This window comes from Mastigoproctus giganteus, chromosome 2 (genome assembly GCF_048544385.1).
Source record: "Mastigoproctus giganteus isolate SK-2022 chromosome 2, ASM4854438v1, whole genome shotgun sequence".
Classification (NCBI taxonomy): domain Eukaryota; kingdom Metazoa; phylum Arthropoda; class Arachnida; order Uropygi; family Thelyphonidae; genus Mastigoproctus; species Mastigoproctus giganteus.
Window position 1 is genome coordinate 191,916,428 of NC_143576.1, and position 24,833 is coordinate 191,941,260.

The 24,833-nt window shown below is 38.3% G+C and overlaps 1 protein-coding gene across 1 annotated transcript in view; it reads right to left on the reverse strand.

Annotated features, from left to right (window-relative positions):
• Window positions 1-24,833, reverse strand: part of LOC150089865 (Fanconi anemia group M protein homolog) — a 95,362-nt gene that overhangs the window by 48,548 nt on the left and 21,981 nt on the right. The window contains exons 2-4 of the mRNA XM_090390115.1: window positions 20,079-20,680; window positions 9,610-9,782; window positions 1,998-2,075 (exon numbers count right to left, since the gene is read on the reverse strand). Coding sequence (XP_090246241.1) covers window positions 1,998-2,075; window positions 9,610-9,782; window positions 20,079-20,619 — 792 coding nt within the window. The 5' untranslated portion in view covers window positions 20,620-20,680. The remainder of the gene's footprint in view (window positions 1-1,997; window positions 2,076-9,609; window positions 9,783-20,078; window positions 20,681-24,833) is intronic.

The window sequence follows — 24,833 nt, forward strand, 5'->3', positions numbered from 1 at the left end:
ACAGAGGCAGACTGGGTCAAAAATTCTTACCTGGGAAAATTTGTAGTGGCCTCACTAGCGTTTATGGCCAAAATCACACCGGCCTCCAGCCCACCGGTGTTTCCCTAGTAAGGCTTATGGACAGTTCGCCTCTGTCGATAGAGAAAAAATATGAAATTGTGAAACGCTTTGAGCAAAATGAAAGACCATGTGATATTGTGCACGTGCTACAGGCCTAAATGAGGCAACGCCAAGAATTACAAAGAATGCAGAGAAAATAAAAACAACTTTCATAGCAGGAACAACTCAAAGTGTAATTAAAATCCATTAGATTAAGATACAAAGAATTGGAAGAGATGGAACAGCTGTCATCTGTTTGGATAATAAATCAAACAAAAAACAAGTCTGCTTACGATAGAAGCAAAAGCATTAGCAATATTTTATTACGTAATAATCGTAATAAAATATGCAAGTATTTTATTACGATAATTTATTGTGTTTGGTAACAAATGTGTGTTCAATCTTGGGTGGTGGGCACCTAACCCTATTTTTCCCATTGGGTCTGTTGTTTATATTGCACGAGGGTTTCTAGGAACACAACTATCGTGCTATATGAGGACTGACTGTATTTTAGTCCTGCTCTTTCGTATGCAACAATATTCCTCATGCATTATGGAACTCGAAGCAAAAGGCCTTTTCCTATGTGACCTATGTAAATGCAAGTAAATAATTACATAGTGATATTTATTCCACCTTGAGAATGCCGCATTGTGGGGGGATGGGGTAGCCAATGGGCGAAGAGGGATGCGAGTCCTGTAGTACAAGTGGGCGGGGCAATTATGTCACTACAAATGCACAGGTAAATAATTACATAGGTCATTTCCTGATTAGATATCGATCGGTGCGATTCAACAGGTGTGTCTTTTACATAGAAACGATTTAACTTACTCCGTCATACCTCTTCATTTTATGTAAAAAAGCATGCACGGGGGTTGGCTAGCAAAGCAAGCAGGGGCAAAGCCCCCTAGTTATTATTTTTTATTTTTTTTTATTCTTTTTTTAATTTTTTTTTATTTATTATTTTATTTTATCTTATTTTTTTTTGGCTGGTGCAGCATAAGCCATAGTCATAAGCCCTGCACCATGTGGCTAATACTAATACTAAATACATTACATGCTTATTTGTTTGCAAATGTCAGCTTACACCACGTTTCCTACCACTGGAAACTGAAATATCACATCTAAATATAGTACACAAAGCAAACATGTTACTTTTCAAGATTTCAAAATACATGGTAAATCTTGCATATGCCTTTTAAAATTTTATGTCATATTTCTTTGGCACCTTGGCATTAATTACCTTCACACCATACACACAAAAAAATGTACAATGAAAGCTGAAGTCATACATAACAGAGAACAACATTAAGTGTATTCCAAGTTCCACAAACTTCATGCAAATACAGACCAGCATACCTGATAACCAATTTGTTAATAAAAATAATCAGAAATTTGCATAATTTTTAAAAAATTCCAAATTTAAGAGCAAAGCCATAAGTTTACTATTTTTTTTCTGAAAACTGTGTTATGAAGAGACAAAGGGGGTCAAAATGAGTCCAAAAGACAGATTCTCTGTATAAATCCAGAGTGTTGGTAGGTATAAGTGGGCCAATTAGGCTAAACCAGAATGACCAGCCAAGCCTTTCCAATAGCTGTGCAAAAATTTGAGAAGATGGTACCGAACAAGGAATGAACCCAATTGCTTGCTCTCTCTTATAAAGTGAAGTTGCCAGTTAGGCTAGAGCATCTTGAATCCAGGCCATGTTAATTTGCATGCAGCATATGAAATCAAGTGTCATCTTTGGGGTATGTAATGATCCATTTATTGCATGTTTACGATAAACGAGAAGGATATGTTACAAAGTAAGTGTGTTTCTTATGATTCAAAACTAGTGTAGTTTCTAGTTTCAGAGAACTTCAGAAAATTTAAAAAGTTCTACATCTTTAAGTCAACTTACCTTTAAATCACTACCAGGAGTAGCACTCAATGCAAGAACTCGGAAATGATTTGTGTAGTTCAGAAGTTCTCTTATTACCTATGGGGTTAAAGGGAAACAAATTACCATCAAATAGAGTGCCAACCTTAATTTTACATTCAAAAATTTTGCAAAATGTATTTCCGGTAAATTTCCTTTTGTTTACTTCCATTTGTCCTGATGAAGGAGGACTGAAGTTGTTATCAGACTACTCAGTATACTACCTTAATTCCTTTAAATTTGGAAAAGTCTTGTTTCTGACCAATTTGGTTAGATACTATGACGTGGTCACAAAGGAACTGGATGCAAAAAACATTTTTGATATCATATAATTGGATTTCAGGAAAGCTTTTGATACTGCTGCACACAGAAGACAACTGTACAGATTGGAGCAGTATGTCATTAAGGGCAAGTTGCTACAATGGATAAAAGGATGGTTGAGTGGGAGAAGACAGAGAGCAGTTATCAATGGACACTGCTCTTTGTGGACTAATGTTATTATTGGTGTTCCCCAGGGTTTGGCATTGTTGTTTTTTATATTTATAAATCATATTGATGAAGGTACATCAAGCTTAATGTCAAAGTTTGCAGATGATACAAAGGTTGGGAGGGTTGTTAATAACAGTATGCTGCTGCAACAGGATCTGGAAAAGTTGGGCAGATGGGCTGAGAAGTGGCAACTGAAGTTTAATATTGGCAAATGCAAAGTACTGCATATGGGTAGTAGTTACCCAAGAGAAATGTACCAATCGGGTGTTTTATACTCAGAGCAGTGGTGAATGAAAGAGACCTGGGGGTAACTGTGCAGTCAGATATGGAGATTTCTGAGCAGTGTAGACAGGCTGCCAGAGTAGGTCGTGGGATCTTGTCAATGATATACAGGAATTTTGCGAGCAGGGATAAGGAAGTGATTATCCCCTTGTATAAGGCAATGGTCAGGCCATAACTTGAGTACTGTGTATAGGTCTGGAAGTCTTATTTTAGAAAGGATGTAGAGTTGCTAGAACAAGTACAGAGAAGGGCAACAAGACTGGTGAGGGGGGTAAAGGGGATGCTCTTATGAACAAAGGCTTAAATTCTGCAAATTGCAGCGTCTGGAGACTAGACACCTGCGAGGCAATCTGATTGAGGTGTATAAGGCCTTGAATGGATTGAGCTGGCTCAATGTTGATGGGATTGTTCCTCTTGCTCAGATTACAAACCTGAGGAGGCACAAACTGAAATTGAGGAAAGAAAGTTGTCAAATAGATAAGCAGAAATTTTCCTTTAGCCAGCGGGTAGTTGATTGCTGGAACAAACTTCCATCTGTCGTTGTGGAAATTGATAGCTTAAATAAATTCAAGACAGAACTATACAAACATTTGGAACGAATGGATGGGTGAAATGGGAAGGGGTTTTTTTTTTTTTTTTTTTTGCTGGCTGTATAAGCTTGCTTTCTTAAATCATATCCCTCTATTAATGCTAATTCCCATTCAGTACCATTCCAAGAACTAAAATGCATCCTAACATCTGAATGGTGTTTTTTTTAAATGCAATATTAACAAAATTAAATTAAAAATCCAGCTTCTGTTGTTGACAACAGAAATGGATATGCATGACCCATTCATATTGTTTGGTCATTTCTCAGCTCAAAGCCTCTGATGGGGTGGAAGAATATATTAGTGTTAGCATTAGTTTTAGGTTTTAGCATTAAACATAAGCATATATTTTGTTACTAAATTGCACCTTTAGGCACATATCATTAGTCCACACCATATAGGCTTAATCTGCCTATAATGCAACTAAACAATTCATCTGATCTCACATACTTTCCAAACCCACACCATTATATGCATTAATCTAAAAATTATACTTTCATGTGCACATAATGACTAATTGTATAAAACAGCAATAGCATTAATATCATATATTAATAGACTAAGTTAAATAATTTTCTAAAGTACAGCCACTCCCCGACTTAAGTAAGGGTTGCGTTCCGCAGGACCCTACATAAGTCAGAATTTCCCTAAATGCTTATGCAGCACTCGCAAATTTGATTAAATTTGATTGAAGCAAAAAAGAAATGTTCGACGAACATAAATAAAATTATTTATTCAATTTTTTTATCTCATGTGTAGGAAAAATTACAGAAGTGTACAAAATTGCAAAAATTTCAAAATTATAAAATTACAAAAAGGGATATAGGAGACAGGAATAACGTTAGCAAGTTTTACCTTTCGAGCATTGTTGCCAGAATTAACTCTCCAGCTGATAAGCACGACACTGCAGAAGTTGAGAGCTGTAGAGATTTAGAAGGGGTGTTTCCAACACATCACAAAATTTCTTTGCAGCTGCAGAATCGGCACTAGCAACTTCACTGCATACTTTAATTTTTTGGAAACCAGCTTGATGCTTGAACCACACGTTGCTTGCCACGAACTTGGCTTGGGGTTCGCCATACTTATCCTTAATATCTTCATAAATACTTCTTGCTTTTGCTTGAATGGCCATTGGACTCAGGGGTACTTGCTTCTAAATCTGATTTTCCATCCATATTATTGATACATTTTACATCTTCAATATAGCACCTGAATGCTGTTTTGTGATCACTGTTGATCCTTTAACATGTTCTTTTATATGCACACTGTCCCTTAAAATAGTATTCACTGTTGAAGCAGCAAGACCTAATTCCGTGCAATAGATGACAAACTTTGTCCTGCTTCGTTCTTAATTAATCATCTTCATTTCTAAATTAATTTTGTTTCATTTCCTACCACTGCCAGCACTTGCACTTTCCATTGATCCCTTTCTCTTCACCATTGTAATAAGTAAATAGGAATGAAGAGAAGATTCTGAAAATTTATTTGTTTTTTATATCATTGAAAATTTCAGTGAAGGGGAACTCATTTCACCATAATACTGTAACGTAAAAACCCACAGAATTCCAGTTATCGGTATAATCGCAAATGCAATAAGATCGAGTTTACTACCTGTTTATAATAGATTGCATTAACAGAAAACTCCAATTAACCAGAAAATGCAAATTGTTTTATGGTAATGACCTCCAGAAATGTGCTTTAGAAAAATATCACCAAGGCATTCAAAATTGATTTTTATAATGGAAACTGCACTACCTTTCATCATTGTCATACGTTCTGTTATAAGAATCAATTTTGAATGCTTTGAATGGGCTATGAACTGCCATGCTCGCTCAGTGGGTTGGCAGATCAACCATATTTAGTAGTCAGGGGCTTGAACACCAATCTACTCAAAGAGCGTGCTATTGAACTCCTGCTCCTGACTACTAAGCTATGGAGAGTTAAATGCAATGAATCTGACATAACTTAATATCATAACTTGGCCCCCACCAGTCTCTACCTCTGGCGGGGGCCAAGATCTTCTGGCTTGCCAGAACACCTTTCGTCTAGTATTTACCTCTCGCCAAAGGTGCTGCAGTTTCAGAGACCACCTTGGGGAGTAGGTTTAATCTTTTAAGGCTCTGATTGCAGGCGTTTGTGATGACAGTGGTTACAAGTTGTTGATGTCTGTTAGGATCAGTATGGTCAGATCATTCTAAATCCAGAAGGGCTTTGAAGGTTTCCAGAAAAGCTGAGTAGTTGTTCCAATCTGCATTTGCTATCACATATTTGTTGAGAGTGAGTGCAGGACATCCTGAAGGTTAAGGCTTGGTGGTCTGAAATTGTCCAGGAATCCTGAGCTAACCAACAGGATATCTGCCCAGCCACCTGGCATGTTACCAGTTACCAGGTTGTCAATGTTTGCCTCCAAAAACATATTACAGAAAGTGGAGAGTTGGTTATGCTCTTAGTTAAGAAGAATATTAAATCTAAGGCAGTGTATCCAATTAACATGGGTGGCCAGTGCAATGTTGAGTCAGTCTGGTGTGACATAAACACTGGGAAAACAAAATTATTAAGAGTAGGAGGGTGTTATAGGCCTAATGACTGTGATAAGTATACCAAACAGCTATACAGGGAAATAGAGTGGACCAGCAAATCAGAATGTCTCATAATAGGGGATTTTAACTTTCCAGATGTTGACTGGAATTTGTGGATTGGTCACTCATACATTGGCAAGACTTTTGTGGATTTCTTAGATGACTGTTCTCTATAGCAGCATGTTAGAGAGGCAACAAGAGAAAGCAAAACTCTTGATCTGGTTATCAGCAGTGATTCTTCGTGCATTAATAAACTGCAAGTAAAAGACCAACTGGGTGGCAGTGGCCACAGAGTGCTAATGGGGAGTTTAATTAAAGACATAAATACTGTCAAGGGTATATGGAAAAGGCTCTTGCTTTTGTAAGGGTGACTACAGAGATCTCAGATAGTTTTTAAATTGTGCACAGTGGGACCAACTGATGAGGTTACCAACAGCAAATTCTAAATGGGAAATATTCAGGGAAGTAATCAAAGAAGCTACTAGGCTTTTCACACTAACAAAGAAATACTGTTCAAGACTTAGACATAAATGGATGTCACACGAACTATTGAGACACATGACAGAGAAGAAAAGTGCATGGGATGCATATAAATTATCAGGTGATACAGAAGCCTATGGTAGATATAAATTAGCCTGTAATCAAGTCACAATGGAGGTTAGGCAAGCTAAGGCAGATTATGAGAAATCTTTGGCAAATAATGCAAAGACCTCTATGCTTATATTAACAGTAGAAAGAAGGGGTTGAATCACATTGGGCCACTTAAAGTGGAGGAGAAATTGTTGAAGTTAAACATAAGAAAAGCATCTGGGGTGGATGGGATCTATCCAGTTATATTAAAGGAGGCGGCAAAGCAACTAAGCAAACCATTAGCCATAATTATGAGAGCATCCTTGGACACGGGGGGGGTTTCCCCATAGACTGGAGATGTGCAAATGTACCCCAATTCACAAAGGGGGATCGAAGGGTGACACGAGTAATTACAGACCAGTTAGTTTAACTTCTGTCTGGGTAAAATAATGGAGTCACTGGTTAAAGATGCATTGGAGGATCATCTAGACAAGACTGCAGCAATAATTCAGACACAGCATGGGTTTGATAAGAGAAAGTCTTGTCTGACAAATTTGATTGATTATTATGATGTGGTTACAAAGGAACTGGATGCAAAAAATAATTTTCATATCATATATTTGGATTTCAGGAAAGCTTTTGACACTGTTGCGCATGGAAGACTATTGTACAAATTGGAGCAGAATGGTATTAAGGGTAAGTTGCTACAATGGATAAAAGGATGGTTAAGTGGGAGAAGGCTGACCAGGCTAGCCGGGTGGGTAAAGTGCCTGCCTAGCAACCCAAAGGTCGCAGGTTCAAATCCCACCTCGGGCTTGGATCAAAGTACTGCAAAAACCTTGGGAGGTGCATTATGGCCACAGAAGCTGATGCGCCAACAACTATCAAAAAAAAAAAAAAAAAAAAGTGGGAGAAGACAGAGGGTGGTAATCAATGGGTGCTGCTCTTTGTGGACTAATGTTATTAGTGGAGTCCCACAGGGTTCGGTGTTGGGTCCACTGCTGTTTTGTATATTTATCAATGATATTTATGAAGGTATATCAGGCTTAGTGTCGAAGTTTGCAGATGATACAAAGGTTGGCAGGGTTGTTAATGACAGTAATGGTAGTGTGCTACTGAAACAGGATCTAGATAATTTGGGCAGATGGGCTAAGAAGTGGCAACTGAAGTTTAACCTTGACAAATGCAAAGTACTGCATATGGGTAGAAGTAACCCCATAGAACGTACCAACTGTGTGGTACTACACTTAAGGTGGTAGAAAATGAAAAAGACCTGGGAGTAATTGTGCAGGCAGATATGAAGTTTTCTGAGCAATGCAGACAGGCTGCCAGGGCAGGTCATGGGGTTTTGTCAATGATATATAGGAATTTTGCTAGCAGGAAAAAGGAGGTGATTGTCCCTCTGTATAAGGCAATGGTCAGGCCACGCCTTGAGTACTGCGTACAGGTCTGGAGGCCTCATTTTAGGAAGGATGTAGATTTACTTGAGCGTGTACAGAGAAGGGCAACAAGATTGGTGAGGGGAATGAAGGGATCCTCTTACCAAGAGAGGCTTAAGTTCTGCAAATTACAGTAGCTGGAGACTAGGCACCTGTGCGGTGATCTGATTGAGGCGTATAAGGCCTTGAATGGGTTCAGCACGCTGAATTCTGATGGGATCCTTCCACTTGTTCAGATTACGAACCTAAGGGGGCATAAATTCAAATTAAGAAAAGACAGATATAGAATAGATGTGCGGAAATTTGCCTTTAGCCAGCGGGTGGTTAATTGCTGGAACAAACTTCCATCTGTCGTGGAAGTTGATAGGTTGAATAAATTTAAGGAGGAACTGGACAGGCATTTGGAGGGAATGGTGTGATTTTTTTTTTTGGCTGATGCTGCATAAGCTCATACACTTGCTTTCTTGCATCACATGCCACTATTATACTTGATGTCTATGGGTTAACTGTTGACGACCCTGCTCAGGTTGTGAACAAACTGAATAGGTATTTTGCATCCATTCACACATTAGGAATTCATTAGGGAAGGGGATGCCAGAAGTTTATCAAACTCTAGCCAGGAGCTAAATGGCTTTGTGATAACTGAAAGGAAAGTGGAGGAGCAATTTTTGAAGATCAACATAAAAAAGTCATCTGGAGTGTACTGAATCTATCCAATTACATTAAGGGAGGCAGCAAAGGAGGTAAGCAAACCCTTAGTCATAATGATCAGAGCATGCTTGGATTCGGGAGAGGTCTCCTGACTATAGAAAGCCTTTCTATAGAAGTTTATTTTCTGGTGTTATATTATTTTAGAACCTGTCCCCTGTCCAGGCAGGTCTATGATGATGGTGAAGCAGAAGAAGAAGTGTTTTTTGGTTGGTTTGTTTGTTTTAGAGAGGTTAAACAAAAACTTCTCTTTCTATATCTTCTTAAAGCTTAAGTATTTCATCATAAATTTTTGTAACTATTTTTCTATTAAACAGAAGTAAATGTTATAGTTCTGTTTCTCAATAGTAGACAGAATAACGACAGAAGATATTAAAATATTTTTGATTAAATTAGCTATTTTGCCATTCCATTATTAGATAAACACATTTAAAAAATATAAAGAATTTTTATTGGCAGAAAGATTGCAAATAGAAATTGTCTTCTCTAAATAAGTAGTCTAAAGAAACAATTCAACTTGTTAAATGCTTAATGTTTAATTATTCTGTTCTTATATTATATATATTTATTATAATTATTCTGTCAATAAGTTATTCTTAAGCAATTATTTTAAATGCTTAAGCATCCTGTTACATGTTAAAGGATTCTAAAATTGCGAAGCGCGCACACACAATGCAAAAGTAGTTACTTCAAGAAGACCTAACTCAAACCTATAGTCAAGGTTCTAATGAAAATTCAGATTAACTTACATTTAAAAACTTTTCTGGAATATTAAAGACATTTTCTCAAATATTAAAAATCATTCTAGGGTGAAACTTATTCATTCAAATTAGCCTATCATTACAACTTTAAAACAAAACCTACATTCCACTCAAACAATAAATAGAATGCAGATTTTCTGTTGTAATCAGTTTTATGTACTAAACTTTCAATTACTTACTTGGCAATAAGCATGATTTCCTAAAGCTTTATGAGCTTCATCGACCACTACACACTTTACTTGAAGTAACGGACAATTACGCCTACTTAGATCATTAGCCATAATTTGTGGGGTAAGAAAAAATACTCTTTTCTGTTCCCACAATTTTTTGCGATCCTCAGGAAGCATTGTACCTTGTGAAAAACAAGAAAGAGATTTTTTTTTTCTATAATTATAATATTGTGTCAGTTTTTAATGAATTTCCCTTAACAAATTATGGTGCTTAATTTTCTACTAAGTGTGAATGATGAGTCAATATCTATTTTCAAATGCTTATAAATCATTTTTAAAAGAATTTAATTTAACTGTCAATGACAGGTTATTTAATTTTTTTTTTTTTGAAAACTCCAAACATTAGAGGTATTTGAACCTATAGTACTTAGTACCATGCATAGGTTGAAGGATGAGAAGATGAAAGAAGATATTTGTTGACATTAGACCTGAACTTCTGTAGATCGCAATTTTCAGGAAATACATATGAAGGAAGGTTGTTCCAGAAAACAGAAGTTGAATTAATAAATGAGGAAGAAGAAAAGTTCATTCTGTGAGTTTGAAGTTGGAAGTAAAAGGATGTTGATTAGTTGCAGAACAGGAGAGACTGCTTCTATAGGGTTGGGATACACTTAAATAGAAAGGGTGCAAGAATATTTGCTGATGCTATCGAGGTAGTGTTAGGTGGGTCGGAAAACTGCTAGCTTGGGAGGATACACGGACTAATAGTTTAACAGTAGCCGTAGGCAGAGGTGAAGGTGATTCTTGCACAACTTCTATTAGAATAAGTAGCGACCTGGAGCGTGGGGTGTTGGGGGTTTCAGGGACGGATGGCAGTCATCCTGAAATAGGTGGGTTTGTTTGTTTGTTTGGGATTATATTGGCGCATCAGCAACTGAGGCTATAATGCGCCAATTACCGGTCATATTATAAAAAGTTAAAACATTCAGTGACCTAACTAGTTAGGCCACCATGTCCAGATATATAATAACACGTATATATAAAAAATAAACCAATAAAGAGATAACAATGACATAAATTTTAAATACAATTAAAAACTTTTATTGATTTAAAATAGTTAAAAACAGCAGACACGTTGTCATTGTCAGATAAAATCTGACTGACTGTATAAGGTTCAGTCAGATGATTAAAAGCGGTAAAACGGGTGCTGCTAAAATCTGGACAGTCAATTAAAAGGTGTCTAATCGTTAAAATTGTGCCACAGGACACACACATAGGAGGGTCATCAGCCCTCAGAAAAATAGGTGGGTATATGGGATGTGTTAGGGTAACTAAGAATAGGAGTAGGAGCACGTATACCAATGCTAGAAGTATAGTAAATAAATTTGATGAATTTGAAGTGTTGGTCAAAACATCAAAGGCGGATATTGTTGGGATATCAGAGACGTGGTGTCACACAGATATAAGGAATGCTGAACTGGAATTTGGGGAGTACAAGGTGTACAGAAAGGATAGACAGGATAGAAAGGGAGGAGCTGTTATGCTGTTAATTAAGAAAAACATAAAATCAAAAGAAGTGCATCCAGTTGATATAGATGAACAGTGCACTGTTGAGTCAGTTTGGTGTGACATAAGCACTGCGAAAGCAAAAATAAGAGTAGGAGTGTGTTCTTGGCCTAATGACTCGAATCAGTACAATGAACAATTGTACAGAGAAATAGAGTGGGCTAGTAAATCAGAATGTCTTATAATGGGGGATTTTAACTTCCCAGATATTGACTGAAACTTGTGGGTTGGTCACACACACTAGTCAGACTTTTGTGGATTTATTGGATGATTGTTTTCTGCAGCAGCATGTTCGAGAGGCAACCAGAGAAAGTAATACTCTTGATCTGGTTATCAGCAGTGATCATTTGTGTATTAAGAATTTGCAGATAAAGGAACCACTAGGTGGCAGTGATCACAGTGTACTGATGTGGGATTTACTTAAAGATTTAATTACCATCAGGGGTAAAGGAAAGGGTTTTTGCTTCCATAAAGGTGAGTACAATGGTCTCCGACAGTTTTTAAATTCTGTACAGTGGGATAAACTGACGATGTTACCAACAGTAAATTCTAAGTGGGAAGCATTCAAGGAATTAATCGTGGAAGCTACTAAAAGTTTCATACCTATTAAGAAATATTGTTCAAGGTTTAGGCCTAAATGGTTATCTAATGAACTAATGAGACTTGTAATAGAGAAGAAAAATGCATGGGATGCATATAAATTATCAAGCGACTCAGAAGCCTATGGCAGATATAAGCTAGTCTGTAATCAGGTGACAAAGGAGGTTAGGCAGGCGAAGGCAGATTATGAGAAATCCTTGGCAAAAGATGCTAAGAAAAACAGCAAGGATTTCTTTACTTATATAAACTCTAAAAGGAAGGGGATGAATCTGATTGGTCCACTTGACATCGATGGTTCGACTGTTGATGATCCTGCTCAGATAGCAAACAAACTGAATGATTATTTTGTATCTACATTCACACATGAGGAATTATTAAGGTTTGAAAATGGCAGAAGGTTATCAAATTGTAGCAGGATACTTAATGATTTTGTAATAACTGAAAGCAAAGTGGAGGAGAAATTGTTGAAGTTAAACATAAGAAAAGCACCTGGGGTGGATGGAATCTATCCAGTTATATTAAAGGAGGCGGCAAAGCAACTAAGCAAACCCTTAGCCATAATTATGAGAGCGTCCTTGGACTCAGGGGAGGTTCCCACAGACTGGAGATGTGCAAATGTATCCCCAATTCACAAAGGGGGATCGAAGGGTGACATGAGTAATTACAGACCAGTTAGTTTAACTTCTGTTCCGGGTAAAATAATGGAGTCACTGGTTAAAGATGCATTGCAGGTTCATCTAGACAAGACTGCAGCAATAATTCAGACACAGCATGGGTTTGTTAAGGGAAAGTCTTGTCTGACAAATTTGATTGCTTATTATGATGTGGTTACAAAGGAACTGGATGCAAAAAATAATTTTGATATCATATATTTGGATTTCAGGAAAGCTTTTGACACTGTTGCGCATGGAAGACTATTGTACAAATTGGAGCAGAATGGTATTAAGGGTAAGTTGCTACAATGGATAAAAGGATGGTTAAGTGGGAGAAGACAGAGGGTGGTAATCAATGGGTGCTGCTCTTCTTGGACTAATGTTATTAGTGGAGTCCCACAGGGTTCGGTGTTAGGTCCACTGTTGTGTTGTATATTTATCAATGATATTGATGAAGGTATATCAGGCATAATGTCGAAGTTTGCAGATGATACAAAGGTTGGCAGGGTTGTTAATGACAGTAATGGCAGTGTGCTATTGCAACAGGATCTAGATAATTTGGGCAGATGGGCTAAGAAGTGGCAACTGAAGTTTAACCTTGACAAATGCAAAGTAATGCATATGGGTAGAAGTAACCCCAGAGAAATGTACCAACTGTGTGTTACTACACTTAAGGTGGTAGAAAATGAAAAAGACCTGGGAGTAATTGTGCAGTCAGATATGAAGTTTTTTGAGCAATGCAGACAGGCTGCCAGGGCAGGTCATGGGGTTTTGTCAATGATATATAGGAATTTTGCTAGCAGGGAAAAGGAGGTGATTGTCCCTCTGTATAAGGCAATGGTCGGGTCAGGCCACACCTTGAGTACTGTGTACGGGTCTGGAGGCCTCATTTTAGGAAAGATGTAGATTTACTTGAGCGTGTACAGAGAACGGCAACAAGATTGGTGAGGGGAATGAAGAGATCCTCTTACCAAGAGAGGCTTAAGTTCTGCAAATTGCGGTGGCTGGAGACTAGGCACCTGTGCGGTGATCTGATTGAGGTATATAAGGCCTTGAATGGGTTGAGCACGCTGAATTCTGATGGGATCCTTCCACTTGTTCAGATTACGAACCTAAGGGAGCATAAATTCAAATTAAGAAAAGACAGATGTAGATTAGATGTGCGGAAATTTGCCTTTAGCCAGTGGGTGGTTAATTGCTGGAACAAACTTCCATCTGTCGTTGTGGAAGTTGATAGGTTGAATAAATTTATGGAGGAACTGGACAGGCATTTGGAGGGAATGGTGTGATTTTTTTTTTTTTTTTTTTGGCTGATGCTGCATAAGCTCATACACTTGCTTTCTTGCATCAAATGCCACTGCTACTACTACTACTACATGTTTGGACTGCTTTGAAAGAGAGCGAGTGGGAATTTTAGAAGCTAATTCAGAAGAACAGTGCCCATGGAAGTAACTACAGAAAAGGCATGCAAGAGAAACAGAACATCTATGAGACAGAGAGTGGAATGACTCTGTTAGAGATGAGTCATTAATTAACTTAACTGCCCTCTTTTGAATGGAATCTAGAAGACTGGAAGAGGTTTTTGTGGAAGAGCCTCGGATGTGGGAACAATATTTCATGGTAGTGCGGACTTGCCATTTTTACAAAGTGAACAGCTGTTTGGAAGAAAAGTAAAGAGGAGAATGAAAGAGAAAACTGAGTTTTTCAGATGCAGAGTAAGCAATATTTGTAATTTGCTTATGCCAAGAGAGATTATAAGTCAGGGTAATCCCCAATAAAGATATATGATCTTGCCTAGAAATCGGAGTGTCATCAAAGATAAGCATAGGAGCAGAAGAATCCTTTTTTACACGATATAAGACAGAACTGAGTTTTAGAAGGATTGAAATCAGCTAAGTTATCATTGCCCCACTGGAGAATTACCTGGAGTTCAGCATTTAAGGAATTGGTAGTGGATATTTGAGAAGTTGAAGCTGTTTGTGCAGAGCAAGATTTCTCAAACTGGAAAGTGGAGTGCAATATGCTATCATCACAAAAACTATGGAAGTGATTTCTGGCTGAATGGAAGAAGGTCATTAATATACAAAAGGAAAAGAGTGGAAGAGAGAACTGAACCTTGGGGAACAACAGCATTAGTGGAAAACAGCCATCTACCATCAACCGCAGTTAGCAGTCAGAAAGAAAACTCACACCCAATTATAAAAAACAGTTGACAAACGATAAGATGGAAGCTTATTTAGAAGACCTTTAAGCCAAACACAATCAAAAGCCTTTGAAGTGTCAAGGGCAACTGACTGAGTTTCACCAAACCTTTACACTGAATTTCTCCACAGATAGGTAACATAAGCCAAAATATCACCAGTGGATCAACATTAATGGAATCCATTTTAGCAATGGTTGATCAAATAGAAGGTTTCTAGACAGTTTAAGAACTGGCTGTTCATTGATTTCTCCAATACTTTATAAACAGTAGATATAAGTGAAATGGAATGATAATTAGATGGGAGGGATTTGTGAGGAACTGGCTGGATATGAGCAAATTTCCAAGCAGAACGGAAAACGCCTTTGGAATAATAAAGTGAAAAAGGGTGGCACAAAACAGGAGTAAGTGAAGGGGCACAGGTTTTAAGAACAAGTGGAGAAATACCATCAGGACTTGGAGCTTTCTTAGCATCAAGACTGTTCAAAATCCTTCTGACATCCTTTTGATGGAAGACCATAGGAGGCATTGAACAGAGTGTATTGGAATGGTGGGAGGTGGTTTACTAAAATCATCAATACACAAGTTGGAAAAAATATATAATGCTAGCAGGTCAGCATAATATTTGGTAGAAGTTGCAAAGAACCATCTGGTTTTGACAGAGGTGGGAACAGAGATGGGAGAAAGTTGTGTCCAATGGCTTTGACAAGAGACCAGAATGTTTGGCTACCATTCGAACAAAAAGCAAGTTTTCTACTCTTAGCCTGTTTGAAATCTAGTTTGGACTGATTAACAACTGCTTTACAATTGTTGCTATCTTTGGTGTAGGCAGAAAATGAACTTGGAGATTTGGATAAGAGCCAATTACGATATGCAGCATTCTTCTATTGAACAGCCATAGCACATTTTATTGAAAAATCAAGGTTTTCAATAAATGTGTATTTATTGAAAAACCAAGTTTAGATAAAGGATGAGATTTTAAAACTGAGTGTGGAATAAAGGATTCTATTCCTACAAGAATAATTTTACTGACACCATTTGAGCAAACATCATCAGAAGATTTGAAACAGTAATCCGACAGAGGAAAAGAAATCTTGTAGATCATCCCATTTTGCATTCTTATAATGCCAAACAACATGAGGTTGAGAATGGCAATGAGAGAAAGGCTCCACTGGGAAAGAGACCATCACCAAGTTGTGATCTGAGATGCCTAGAGAACTATGCACCTCAGCCGTGTACTTAGAAGGGTTGTTTGTGAGAAAAAAGATCAAGCCTGTTGACTGCATGGTTAGGATTGTCTGGTATTCTGGTAGGTAAATGAACAATTTGTGCAAGGCCATTAGTAATTGCAAAAGCTTCAGCATCTCAGCCAGCTGGGTCTGAATGACTAGAAAAGGGAAGCCAACTGGAGTTGTAAACGTTAAAATTACCAAGGAAAATTATCTCACTGTTAGGAAAGTTAGACTGGAGAAAGTCAAATTTCAAAGAGTTCCAAGTGATTAGTGGAGATGGGAGAGCAATAAAGGCAACAGATGAAGTTGACAGAATGTGGTAGAGAGATTTTAAGCCAGAGAATATCAGTGTAGGATGGGCAGACACTAAAAGTAATGATTTTTATAAATGACTGGTTTACAAAATTAAGTATGAAAAATTAAAAATGGCTTGTTATTTTTTACCAAATTTTTTGGCCCTGAAAAGAGCCATTTTTTGAAAGAATCAACACAATCTACCATTTTCTCTCTAATCACATTATCTTTGACATGCTGTATACATTGAGCTCATTATCCAGTGTCACCTGATTTAATGCTTCTTGTGATATACAGCACTCAAATTTGATTTGTTGTAAGCTCTGTTTCTACTAACATTGTTTCATGTGATTTTTCCAAAGCCCAACAAAGTTCAACAGGATTGGTCACAATGGTATGGCAGTAACCTTAAAACTAAATGGCCATGCTCTTCTAAATGTACAGGGTTGTTAAAATTAAAGTATCCCTATGTAGAGGGCTCTGGAGCGAGTTCTAATGCTCGCACTGAAGAGAAATTTGGACAACAGGTACGATAAAGAATGCACTTGCCATTTATTGAAAAAAAAAAAAAAATTTGTTACAATTTGTTATTTATGCAAATAACGTAAAGTTATTTGCATAATCGTAAGTTATTGCCACAGCGCCACTACTCAGCTCTACTGTACTGTATAAAAGCAAAGCAGTCTCATCAAAATCATACAGTAGATGTTTACCTACACTACAGCAGCAATGCCAACAACGTTGCAAGAAAGGCACTATTAGTGAAGCTGTACTATCAGAACAGCAACAATGCAGCTGCGACTATCAGAGAATTCCGGCATCAGAGGCACATAAGACATGGACCTATGATTGTTTGTGCTGTCTGCAAAATGATTGAGAAATTTGAAGCGACAGGACATCTTGGTGTTTAACAAGGCAGAGGTCAAAAACAAGTGGACTCCTCTTGTGTTGAAGATGTGGCTATGGCTGTCATGGATTTATCAAGTCAATCTCCATGTGGTAGCGCAAATGAGCCAGCTGTTTCTCGTGAAGTGGACATGCTGTATTCCACTAAGGCTAGTAATGCATCAGGTGTTGTGGTACTATCCTTAAAAGATGCACATGCTACAGCAGTTAAAGCATGGTGATGCAGATATTCGTTTCACATACACACTTCAGTTTCTGGCACGAATGAGAGTGGATATCACTTGGCCATGGAACATCCTTTGGAGTGATGAAGTCCACTTCTGCTTAAATGGGCAAGTGAATACGCACAACTGTCGCATTTGGACAACAGAAAACCCTCGAATTATCCAAGAGGTCCCCTGTTGCATTCTCCAAAAGTGATAGTGTGGTGTGGATTTACGGCCACATTCATGATTGAACCATATTTTTTTGAACAGGTAACAATGACTGGACCCCATACCTGTTCCATCACTGGACAGCGATATTATGAAATGTTGGCAAATTTCGCAATACCAGAGCTGCAACAATATGGGTGCCTTCAGGATACCATATTCATGCAAGATGGTGTGCCACCCCACATCCACCATTGTGTCCAAAGATTGCTAAGGGAACATTTTACAGATGAACGGGTCATCAGCCGTTGTTTTCAGACATCTTGGCCACCCCAATCACCGGACCTCACCCCATGTGACTTCTGATTGTGGGGTTTTTTGAAGAACCAGGTGAATCGGGAAAGATTTCAAACTCTGGCAGATCTGAAGGACAGTATTAGACATCGTGGGCTGGTTTCCAGTTGACATGTTACGTTCTGCCATATAAAATGCTGTTCTTCAAATGGAAACTGTTGTTGACCAAAATGGAGGACACATTGAACAATTGTAGCGCTGTTCAAGTGAATTGTATTGCCACAGTGCCATGCAGTGATAAATTTTGTAAATAATTTTTTTTTTTTTTCCCCAATAAATGGAGAGTGCATTCTTTATTGTATGTTGTCCAAATTTCTCTTCAGTACGAGCCTTAGAACTCACTCCAGAGCCCTCTACATAGGGATACTTTAATTTTAACAACCCTGTACATCAATAACATAACATTTTGTGGTATGTTTATTTTCTCGAATGAGATTTATCCAATAGATAAAAAATGTTATTTTTACACAACCATAATTTACTGTTGTAAAGAAATGTTGCAGCACATAAACACGGCTCCAAGCTGTTCTTGGAGACATGTTTATTTGCTGCAACTGATAGATTGAGATATCAAAGACAATTAGGCTTCTTTTTGGAGTACTGGACAGTAACTGGTTTGTAACCCATTGCTAACTCAGCAATCTTTTAATTGTGGTAACCACCCAACTCTGTTTTTGAGTAAAATAATAGAGAAGAGATGATGAAAGAGAAAACAAGATGGAAAGGATTTTGAATATGCTACACATAAGTAAAATGGTGTGTACTGCATCAAGTGAGGTGAGCCAACTAGTACTGCTTTGGTGTCACAAAAGCTTGACCTGTCCTCTGTCAGTGTGGATGCCACACCTTTATCGTTGCTGACATTAGTGATTCATGACTGGGTGGTCATCTCTAAAACAACAGGCATTAATAGTACAGTACTTTTGACCTCACACGTGGGCAATATATCCATAGTTACTAACAGCTACCTTCACACTGGAAGCAGATTTAACTGTCAAAGAAAATTGAAAATTGAAAAATAGCTACATCGTGACTTTAGACTTCCAAGTGGCTACATTAACTATCATCACTGAAAGAATGTTCAGAACATACCTTAAGTGTTTCAGCCCTTTTCAGGAATGTTTTTGAAAGAATTATTCTTAGGATATCCATCATTATTCTAATCTGAAATAATTTTATTTTTAGTGACTGATGAAAATGTTATTGTATATCACTTAGGAATGTACAACTCTATCAAAATGGGAAAAGAGCTTGTATACCTTGCTATGATGATGAAAAAAAAAAAAATTAATAATGAAAATTTAGTAATATGGATGAAATGACAAAATAAGATCCTCTGTATTCCCTCAACTATAAAACTAGGTCATAAGGATGTTTATCGAGTAAATCAGCCTGGAAAACTTACTTTCACAGACTTATTTTTTGTACTTCTGACTAATTTGGTTATATTCTGTAAGGCAGGAGTTTAATATTAGAAAAAAAAAAAGAAGAAAAAGGCACACAAAAAAAAATAAAAAAATATTACAGGTAATATTTGTTAATTAATACATTAGTTAATTATGTACAGGGTGGGCCAAAAGTAGGTATACAGTACTGATCGGGTCATGGTATTTTTCATTATTATATCTTTTTAGTTTACAGGTAATAAAAAGGATATTGTATTTTTATTTTTATTTTGGGGCGTAGTAGAGGAGGTTTTTGAGAGGAAGCCCCGAACAGTGGATGAATTGAAGGAGTTCATCTCTCAAGCATTTATCGACATTGGTGCTAACCAGAATTTGTGTGTTACTATGTGTCACAGTGTTTGTTTTTTTGTTTGTTTGTTATTTGGTTTTTAGGAGCATTAGCAACTAAGGCCATATTGCTCCGGGGATATGCGGTGGTCATTCCCAGACCTTTCCGCATCCTCCGTATTTGGTGGTCACGGACTCGAACCCGGGTCTAATCAAGAAGCGTGTGCTATACACTGCTGCTCCTGCCCACCTGGCTACGGAGGCGCCGTGTCACAGTGTAGGAGACAGGTTCCAGGAATGCTGCAATATTGATGGAGGACATTTTGAGCACCTAAGAGACTAAACATGACCCAATCAGTACTGTATATCTACTTTTGGCCCACAATGTACAATATCAATTTATTTTTAAAAGTCATGGTACCCTGAGAACAATACCAGGACACATTTATTTGAGAAAAATTAAGCTGCAATAGCAGTTATAAATCAGAGCTAATAATTCAAATGATTTCAAAAAATTAAATGGTCCCTTAGCAAAAAAATCAATATTTTTGCAATTAATACTTAAATACCTATCATTTCTGCTGCATCTTCCTGAGGAATGCTCATAATTTTGAAACATGCTTCAATCTGTTGTGCCACTAAAGGTCGTGTAGGTGCCATAAATACAATTTTTCCTAAAGGATACCACCTGTAGAAATTATACATGACAACTGCAGCAATAAATGTTTTTCCAAGGCCTGTTGGTAAAATAACCAAAGTGTTTTTAAACAAAGCTTCATAGACTATACTAAACTGATATTTCCTTTCAGATAGATTAAGGGGATAAATCCATGCTCTGCCTGCAGAAAGATCAAAACCAGACTCTTTCTCTAGCTGAATATTCTCAAAATCAGAACTTATCCCATCTCTGCTTTCCACTTCTGACCGAAGGGCTTCATTTGGTTCATTTCTAGGATTGGATAGGTTGCTTGTTCCTAATTCTTCACACAAGTGATCATTAGAGTTCTCTTCACTAAAGTCGGATTTATTTAATTCCACTTTGTTAAAATTAGCAGTATTCTTTGAACCCGTCTGCCAACTCTGAAAAAGAGTAATCTGCATTCTTTTCATTCTAATCTAGGCAGTTCCAGAACTAAGTATTACTTCACAAAAGTGAGGTAAAAAAGCAGACCTAGAGGAATTAAGAAAAAAAAAAAAAAAGGTTAAATTGAATTCCAAGTGTTAAATATATTATAAATGAATGAATTTTAATGCATAAAATCACAAAATAACAGTACAGATTCAGAAGTCTAGTATCATTGTTGCGGGCTCCAGGGTTTACCCCATTCTACATTGAGTCCTCTGTACTGGGCATAGCCCAAGCCGTTACTTCCAGCCAAACACAGAACGTGTTCTGCCGTTGGCCAGATCCAACAGGCGTATAGCAGCCAGGGTGCACCAGACACCAGGTCTAGCACCCCCGACCCCCATTCCCAGTCGTGTGGAGGCAAGCCAGGTTCTACTATCGATGACTCTTTACTGGGGTCTCAGGGTAGCTGGAGGCCCCAAGTAGTAAGTTAAAGGAGTTGGTGATAGTGGGAGAAGTTTGGGATGTTTGTGTGGGGGTGGGGGGGGGTAAGAGGACAGTAAGTTGGGAATGGGAGAAGGCATTCCCTAGAAAACTAGGGATGAGAGTAATACTACAGATTACAGATTGTAGTGATGGACAGTGAGTCAATCCCACCCCGAAAAAGGGTCCGCAAGTCCACCAAGGTATATCAGGCTTAATGTCGAAGTTTGCAGATGATACAAAGGTTGGCAGGGTTGTTAATGACAGTAATAGCAGTGTGCTACTGCAACAGGATCTAGATAATTTTGGCAGATGGGCTAAGAAGTGGCAACTGAAGTTTAACCTTGACAAATGCAAAGTACTGCATATGGGTAGAAGTAACCCCAGAGAAACGTACCAACTGTGTGGTACTACACTTAAGGTGGTAGAAAATGAAAAAGACTTGGGAGTAATTGTGCAGTCAGATATGAAGTTTTCTGAGCAATGCAGACAGGCTGCCAGGGCAGGTCATGGGGTTTTATCAATGATATATAGGAATTTTGCTAGCAGGGAGAAGGAGGTGATTGTCCCTCGGTATAAGGCAATGGTCAGGCCACGCCTTGAGTACTGCGTACAAGTCTGGAGGCCTCATTTTAGGAAGGATGTAGATTTACTTGAGCGTGTACAGAGAAGAGCAACAAGATTGGTGAGGAGAATGAAGGGATCTCTTACCAAGAGAGGCTTAAGTTCTGCAAATTGCAGCAGCTGGAGACTAGGTACCTGTGCAGTGATCTGATTGAGGTATATAAGGCCTTGAATGGGTTGAGCACGCTGAATTCTGATGGGATCCTTCCACTTGTTCAGATTACGAACCTAAGGGGGCATAAATTCAAATTAAGAAATGACAGATGTAGAATAGATATGCGGAAATTTGCCTTTAGCCAGCGGGTGGTTAATTGCTGGAACAAACTTCCATCTGTCATTGTGGAAGTTGATAGGTTGAATAAATTTAAGGAGGAACTGGACAGGCATTTGGAGGGAATGGTGTCATTTTTTTTTTTTTTTTTTTTGGCTGATGCTGCATAAGCTCATACACTTGCTTTCTTGCATCACATGCCACTACTACTACTACTACTACTACCTAGCGGAGAGTCCCAGGAGGGATTGATATCCTACCCTCTAAGGGTTAACGAGTGGTTCTCTGGTACAGAGCCTACTAGGCCGAGGCCTGTTTCCCACTCAGCTTATGGTCTGGAGTGTCTTCCGAGTTTGGTAGTCATTGTCAGTGGGTTTCTCGTCTGGAATTCTGCTAGGATATGGGTGGAACTCACAGGCTGGTCACATCTGGGCAGGAACCTGTTCGGGTGAGCCATCAGACATCATCGCCATTTGGATACACATTCTGCAAATTCATTGAATGCTGCAAAGTTTTCCTTTGTTTGTATAAGTAGAGGTGCCTGTTCCAGTGCATATGCTTCAATGAGAGTTTGAAGAGGTATTCACAGGTCTTGGTAAATTGGACTGGTGAAGGTAATGTGGTGGGCCATCTCTGGCATTCCACAGGTGCAGGCAGGGTTTTGTACCTTCCCAACACATGAAGTTTTGTGTTGAGGCTTCCATGTCCAGTTAGTAGAAAAGTCATATGTAAGCTTGGTATGAACCACTTGTTGAGTTGTTTGGGATGCTCCTGCACTGTTGGCATGTAATTATGGGTGGTTCGTCCAAGTGTTTTGGCATTCTGCCAGATGGAGATCAGTTCACATCTAATTCTTTTTTTCTCTTCTTGGATGGTGTTGTTCAGGTCCAATACTATGCTGTTACTACTGCATGGGAGGTTACTTCTCTTATGGTATATTAGATAATGGTATGCCACTTCGAGATGAAGAGGTAACTTGCTGGATAGGACCTGCAAGTGCAGAAGTATAAACTGTTCTGCAGGCCCTAGAGGTCAACAGGAGGATGGTGCGATGTTCTTGGTCTAGCTGTCATTTTACTATGGTGTAGTTGGCTCTATGGCCTCAGGTACCATCCCGATAGGTGGCTATTGGGAGAAAAATACATTCATAGTAGGGCTTTAAAGTTTGCCCCTTCAAACCCCAGTTCTTCCAGATGACCCTCAGGAGCTTTCCAACCTATTTTTTGATCTTCTCCTTGATGTAGTTGGTGTGTTCTCTGAAGGATAGCTTCTCATCCAGCAGTACTCCAAGATATTTGTAAGTAGGGTCAGTAACAAAGTATTCAAGTATGTAAAGGCGGTAACCAGGGTTTCCCCTATACATTGCAGAGTCATCTAATGGAAAAGTGCCAAGGCCGGCAATTAAAAAAAAAAAGAGATCTAATGAAATGTTTCTATCTTCATGTGTATATTAACATGTGTTATATTGTAAGCCGGCACCTGTGGCATTTAGCAGTCAGGGGGGCAGGAGAACAAAGGCTCCCCTACCCCCGACTTCCATCCTAAGCCACAAGGAGGCAGCCAGGTTCTACTATCAAGAGATGTGTACTGAGGTTGTCACAAGGAGAACCTCAAAATAATTTAGAAAGGAAGAAAGGAAAAAGGGGAGAGAGGATGAAGAAAAAGGAACAGAAGAGAGGAGGAATACAGATAACCTCTAGAAATATAAGCAGAAGAATATAAAAGAGAAAAGTAAGAAGACTACAAGGAACATGTAATTAAAAAGTAATTATCAACAGCTATACATACAATCAAGTTTACCCAGTAATCACAATAAACCCAGTCATAATATCAACCATTAGGGCAGATAATAACTTAAATTCAATTTAAAACTCCAAAAACAACAAGGCAAGTATCATACCAATAGGCAATCGAAAGACTGCAAATCAATAAGATAACAAAACTTGATTGTTGTTGTTGTTCGGTTTAACGACACAAGGGCTACTACGGCCAAATTGTGTCTCTTCATCGTTAATTCACAAAAGCGTATTGTTAGAGAGATTAAATTATATGCTTCTGTACAAACCAATATGTTTTAGATATAATAAAAGTTCTTCAATATTTGCTTCATTTCCTAAGATGCGAGATAAATCAGGTGATATATTCAATGTAGAGAGTGACTGAAAAGTGTTTGACCGGATGGTTGAATGTAAAGGACAATCAACCAGGAAATGACGGACTGTAAGTTGCGTCTGACAGGATGAGCACTGCGGTGGACTTTCCCCCAAAAATAGGAAGAGATGAGTATAGTGAGTGTGTCCAATTCTGAGTCTTGCCAGTACCACTTCCTCTCATCTATTTCTTCGGAAGCCAGACAGCCACAGCTTTGGATCTTCTTTTATCTGATAAAGTTTATTGTTAGGGTCACTTTTCCAGGTCTGTGACCATTTATCATAGCAGGCTTTGCGTATGACCGACTTAAAATCAGAGAAAGGAACCTGAGGATGTTGTGAGAGAGCGGGTTGGGGATGTTTAGCGGCAAAGTCAGCACTTTCATTTCCCGGAATGCCTGAATGGCCAGGGATCCAGCAAAAACTGATTGACTGATTGGACACACTGCAAGCGAATAGCTGGGAATGAATCTGTTTCAATGTAGGGTGAGAAATGGAGGAATTCTTCCTTATGGCAGAGACAGCACTAAGAGAATCTGTGTAAATTATGGCAGATGAGATGGAAAGCTCAATTATCTTACTAAGCGCTAACTTAATGGCATATAATTCAGCTGTGAAGACGCTGCAAGCAAGCGGTAGTGTGGCTGAACTTGTAAATAAAGGAAAAACTGCCGCAGCACCTACCATACTCTCAGTTTTTGAACCATCCCTATAAATTTTACAGGCATGG